Source organism: Parus major, chromosome 15 (genome assembly GCF_001522545.3).
Source record: "Parus major isolate Abel chromosome 15, Parus_major1.1, whole genome shotgun sequence".
NCBI lineage: Eukaryota > Metazoa > Chordata > Aves > Passeriformes > Paridae > Parus > Parus major.
Window position 1 is genome coordinate 11,619,101 of NC_031784.1, and position 6,000 is coordinate 11,625,100.

Sequence of the window (6,000 nt, forward strand, 5' to 3'; positions counted from 1 at the left end):
AACAACCATTTAGCATCTCTCCTGCCTGCAGTTCACAGGTTGAAAGCACAGAAGTTAAAAGGACTGTGAGATGCTGCTGGAAAAGAAGGGCAGGGTGCTGCCCCTACACAGCTTTTGCACGGGTGTTATTTCATTTTTGTTTAAACCAGGCACTGTACATGGCTGCAAAACTCCCCTGACTGTGGAGGGAGTTACACCAGTGCCACAGCATTTAGGAACTGAGTATGTTACTACAAGCACTTCCAGAGGAACACAGCTACATGAGACAAGCAGGCAAAAAATAATTATCATATTAACTATTACAAACCAGTTTGTATTCTTTCAGATACAAGACTGGCACAGCTAAAAATCTACAGCTACAATAGGTGTGCACATCCTGAAAGGCAATAAGCCTTTTGCCTTCAAAACCTTCTCTCTCTTTACCTCAGTAGTTCAAAGCTTAAGTAAATATTCCCAATGTCAGTTCTTGGTCCCAGAGCTTGTGTTCTCAACTTCTAAGTAAGAAACAAAGGAAGTGACCTGGGCTTTCCCAGCCCTTGTTGGGATCCATACATTGCAGATACACGTTTAAAAAAAACCACTTGGTTTTTCTTTTGTATTTCTTTTTTTTTTTTTTTTTTTTTTTGACACTGCAAAGATCCGCCGCTCTTCAGCACAAGCCGTTTTTACCGAAACACGATCCCTTTCTGCACGGAGGGGCAGGGACACACGCCGCTCGCCCGGAGGGCGGCACACACGGCCGGGAGGAGGCAGGAGTCCACGTTCGCCTCCGACCGCGGCTCCGCGGAGGGAGGGGCGCGGCCGAGGCCGCCCAGGCCGGGCTCTCGCTACCCTCACCGGGCAGGGCCCAAACGCCGGCTGCCCCTCCGCGGGGCCGGGCGGACGGGACACTCACCTCGCGGGGCCGCCCCCGGCATGCCGGCTCTGCTCCCGGGGAGGTTCCCGGGAGGGTTCCCGGGGCGGTCCCACGGGCTCCCGGCGCGGGTCCCTCAGGCTCCCGCCGCTCCCCCGGGAGCCGCGCACCGGCGGTTTCCACCGCAACCGCCTCCGGAGCCACGGCGCCAACAAGGCCGCGCCTCATTGGCCGAGCCGCCCTTCCTCAGACAGCCAATGGGAGCGCTGAGCACTGGGGGGTGCGGGGGGCGCGGCGCTGAGGGCGCTCGCAGGTCACGGAGCACCGGGAGCGGTTCGGTGCAAAGGCGCTCCGGGGAACGTGGGGACCGAGCATCACCGCATCGACCTGACTACGTCCAGTCTTCCTTTAAACACTTCCAGGGGCGGCGACTCCACCACTTCCCTGAGCAGGACGCTCTAATGTCTTAATCAGTTTTTCTGAGGAGAAAGTCGTCCCAATATCCAGTCTAAACCTCCCCTGGCGCAGCTTAAGACTCTGATTGCTCCAACAACAAAACTACCAGGACAGCAAAGTCATGCTGGCCTTTACCTCCCCTGGGCAGCCTGGTGTCTGCACCTGAAACACTGGGTCCAGGTGTTTTCCTTCCTATGGAAAAGCGTCACCGTTCCCTTTCAGGGATCCACCACCGAAATTTGGGTACCACCTCCAAGAATTAATACATCCAAGGATTGATCCCACTCAAAAGCTGTCAGGACAGAAAGGTGTTTCCTATACTTCTGGGCAGTCTTGTGTGACCCATTGACACTGGGAACATGAGCATTCCTTCCCAAGGAAATGTACTGTCATCTTCTTCCAGCAGCCCAGCTCCAAAATGTGGAGCTCATCTTCCAAATTGAATATGTCTGGGGATTTCTCACAGAAAACTGGTGCAAGGGCAGAAAGCAGTTCCTTGCCTTCTCAACCCTCAAACACCCTAACACCTGCACAGACAATGCTGGGCTGAGCTGTTTTCCTTCACAAAGTAAAAGCACTGTCTTCCTCTTTTTGCAGCCCATCTGCAAAATTTGGATTCCAGCGTCAGAAATTAGTAGGTCTAAAGACTGCTTCTATTCAACAGGTGAGTGAAGATCAGATGTTCTGCCCCAGGAGCTTCAGATGCAGCTTGTGTGGGGTGTGTGGGCAAAACCCTGAATGTGTGTGGATCTCTGGCAGTCAGCCCAAGGCCACTGAGTTTCCCTAAAGCTTGCCATGGGGCTAGCTGGAGATGGGAACACACTTCTTTGCCCTGGGATCAGGGGCAAGTGAAGCCCAGCACTGCTGAGACAGCTCTGTGTGTAAATGACTTTATTTAAGTGTAAGGTGGTCAGACAGCAGCGAATGTCAGAGAGCAGATGTGCCTTCTGCAGCCCCACAGAGAACTCAGCACAGCCCAAGAACATGCCAGACTAGCACAGAACCTCACCTTTCAATACTCCTATTGCTACAACACGTCACATCACTCTGATGAAGGTAAGCTTGTGCTCAAGCACTGCACTGAATCACCACTTGGCACTGTGAGGAAGAGCCCTCTTCATCTCAAATGTACCATTTGTGTTAATGCCCTTCTTTCCACCATGACACACCAAGCATAGGGCTGCTGTGAGCAGCAGCATCACACTCTGCTGTGTTTGGAGAGTAACTTACAAAGCTATCACAACCCTGCAGTACTTTTCTGTCAGTGGTGCCCATCATCATCCTGAGGGCCTCTCTGCTCCTCTCTGGAGTAAATACACAGAAAGATTGTCCAAAGTCCAAAGGTTTAAGGCTAGGAAATGGTTACTCAGTGTTCAAAAACAGGGCATTGCCTCTCAATTTGAACATATGCCTATACAGCGTTCTCAAACAACAGAGGCACTTTGGGGAGCAGAAATATTTGTTAACCTTAGGAGGTTGAGCCCGGGAAGTTACAACAGTAAAAAGATCAACCACAGCTGGGAGATACAAACTCCAGATGTCAGGCAGGCTCCAGCCCATGGAACAGGGACCATCTGCATATAGCATTCAAGGGAAAGGGATTTTATAATGTCATTGCTGAGCCATAGATAAGGGTGGTGTACCTGATTTCCGGATTTTCTCCAACCTGAGGTGTGAAAAACATTTCCTGCCTCTGTTGGTTGATGTGTTCTGGGGGAGTGTTCCAGGGGCCTGCATAATCCCTTTGCAGGTTACTGAGTCCCAAAGTACTACTCAAACCTATTCTAACTTTAGTTCAGTGAACTAAAAAATTGGCAATTTCTTCAGATCAACATGAACTTTCTTACATCTTCTTGCTCAGCTCTGCAATAGTGGGAAAGTTGTTCCAAGGCACAAGCACACACTGGAAGCAGCCAAGGGTGAGGAAAGCACAGAGCCTGCACAAGTCCCCAGGTGGCCAACATGGCCCAAAACCAAGAGAGCTGGGGCCCAGGACTGAGCAAGTTTTCTCTGAAGGAAACAAAGGCTTTGGCAAGAGTTTGTGGTTGTTACTTCAGGAGGCAGAAAGACCTCCAGGAGATGAACCATCTGCAGATCAGCATTAAAGTCAGATTATTTTCTGCATTTCAGAATATTCACCTCAAGCTGGTGCACAGCCAGGGCCATCCACCCCCTTCTCTGCAACACAACTCTGCCGAGTCAGTGTTCTCAGACTCAGTTCACCTACCTGTCAGCTGCCTGAGTTTTAAAAACTTTTGATTGAAAAGACCTTCTGAGAAAGTGGAGAGACCTTGGGCAGCCACAATGTCTGTCTCCAAGCACTAAGACCTACAAAGCCCCAGTGCTGTGAGCCAGTAGACTGACACCAAAACAATCTTTGCTACAGTTTATTAACCAGAACAGCCTGATACACAAATTTGTGTTTGGTATTATATTCCTGTCAGATTTGTCAAACAGAAGTTATTTATGGTGTATGGGGAACAAACAGCTTTTAAATGCTAATTAGAAATTTTAAATGGTAATTAGAAGATACCTCAAGCCATAAACAAATAAAACTCTAGAATGGAGGACAGCCTTGTGTTCTCATGGACCCCGTGTCCCAGGGATGTGCTCTCAGCTCTGCTGAGCTTCCTGACCTCCACCTGACCAAGTCACAAAGTGTAAGGGAACTGATAAATGTTTTTATTAGCAGCAGAAAGCAGAGGCAACATTGTACACAAAATGTACCCTGCTTTTGTTTCAATAAAATGCCCTTTGTATTCTAGTTATAAAGTGAGGGAGTACATGGGTCCTAAAAACCCAAAACACTTCTCTGCAGGGACACTGAGCCAGAAACATCAGACACAGATGACAGTGAGATGCTGAATCATCCCAAAACTCCCTATAACAGTGAGGAAAAGGACTCTGAACAAACAGTGAATAATAGGAATTAAAACTGGCAGTAGCAGAAACTTCAAAATATTTTCTGGTGGCACAGTGCAGGTCTTCAGAAGTGACTCTGTCCTCCAGACACTGCCATCAGCAGACAGACATTGAGCCCTGAAAACCTTGTGAGTAGTAACACTTTGTAGGAGCAGTCACAGGAGATGGCAGTGCCAGGGCAGAGAGCACAAGATCTGACATGAGCCTTCAATGCCTAAACTTCTCTCCCAGCAATCACCTCTCTTTCCAGAAAGGGCTTTAGAGGAGCCTGAAAAAGAAAAGAATTTGACTTCCAGGTCATCTTTGCTGGCCTGAGACGATTTTGCTGACACAGAGAAACAGAAAAACAAGGAATTTTTCTGCCTTGCAAACTATGAGAAAAACTAGATAAACCTCAGAACCTCTCTGGTCCTCAGTAAAGCCAAATGTTCTAGAATTAAACTTTTTACTGCTACAAGCAGCTTTGTCTAGGCCTGAGCTTGAGACAAAGACTTTGAATTATTTCAGTAAAATCAGTACAGTTGATTGCCTCACTCTTGAGCTTTGTGTGTACAGGATGCAAAGACAAAAGTGAATCAAGCTACACAGATTTGATCACAAGAGGAAACAAGCAGATAGACAGAGCTGATCATCTCTGGGTTGCCTTCATCGCTGCTTTGTTCTGGCCAGCCACTCAAAGGATCACAGGAATGTCATGACTGTCTTGTTCTTGCCAATCTGCCAGGGCTCCAGTGGGAAAAAGCGGATGACAATCCTTTTGGGTATAAGAGCAAAAATGTGGTCAGGAAACATTATTTTACAATTAGACATTATTGTTGCCCAGTTTGCAACATAATAGAAAATCTGCACTAGGGTCTCGCTGTCTTACACTTCAGGGGGTTCATTTAACAGAAGGAAGCATAAGCTGTGTATGGACAGGGTAAAAACAGACTTCTCCCACACAAACAAAAGAAGTCTGCATTTCAACACTTTAAATATGATACTTGTTCATTTTAGAAGGAAGCACATAGTGCATAATCTTGCCAGGGATTTACCCTGACAATATCCAAGAGGCAGGGAACTACTACTATCACTCTTCTTTGGGAAGATGGGTAGGACAAGCAGAGATGGACATGGCTGACCTTCAGGAACAGCCTTGTTCCAGCATTTGCCAGGGTGAAGCTCTGTGAAGCTCTACCCATTCTGGTTGGGTTTCACACTAATTTCACCAACTGTACCTGCTGGTCTTCAGAGAATAGTAATGCCCAGACTGTTCAACAAGTGCATACAGTCTGTGGTTTCATCTAGTTCCAAACCACATGTCTAGAATTCAGCATCCACGAGCACTTAGTGTCTGCAATCTCGTCTTGAATCTGTATTACAACTTGGTCTCCTGGCGAACATGGGAACTGCCACTATCTCCTCTACTCTGAACTCTACTCCTCGGTATTCGTCGTATTCCATATCCACGGACCGCACGGAGCTGCAGGCCCGATGGGAGGACGCCCTGGCTGCCCTTGGGGTGATCACGGTGCCTCGGGCTGACCCCGCCGGGCCGCACTCACCGCTCGGGGCCGAGGCCCAGCTTCGCCGTCAGGACGTCGAAGAAGCGGGCGCTGTGCTGCTTGTTCTGCTCCGCCGTGCCCACCACGCCGATGGAGGAGACGATCAGCTGGGCGCAGGGCTCGGCCGAGCCCGACAGCACCATGGCCAGCCCGCTCCGCACCGTCACGTTCACCCGCTGCCGGGACAGGCACCGTCAGCCCCGGCACCGTCAGCCCCGGCCCCGC

At 49.3% G+C, this 6,000-nt stretch overlaps 2 protein-coding genes across 4 annotated transcripts in view; both read right to left on the reverse strand.

Moving 5' to 3' along the window:
• CABIN1 (calcineurin binding protein 1) overlaps positions 1-1,047 on the reverse strand; it is a 105,080-nt gene extending 104,033 nt beyond the window's left edge. For all 3 annotated transcript variants that reach the window (XM_015643769.2, XM_015643770.2, XM_015643768.2), the window contains exon 1: positions 896-1,047. The gene's annotated coding sequence lies outside the window, so the exon portion shown is untranslated. The remainder of the gene's footprint in view (positions 1-895) is intronic.
• Positions 1,048-3,680: 2,633 nt separating this feature from the next.
• DDT (D-dopachrome tautomerase) lies at positions 3,681-5,966 on the reverse strand (the record flags this gene model as incomplete). The annotated part of the gene is made up of 2 exons (XM_015643482.3): positions 3,681-4,985; positions 5,776-5,966. Coding segments are annotated over 2 exons (264 nt in total), but the record flags the coding sequence as incomplete, so codon positions are not given.
• Between the last annotated feature and the right edge of the window lie 34 nt (positions 5,967-6,000).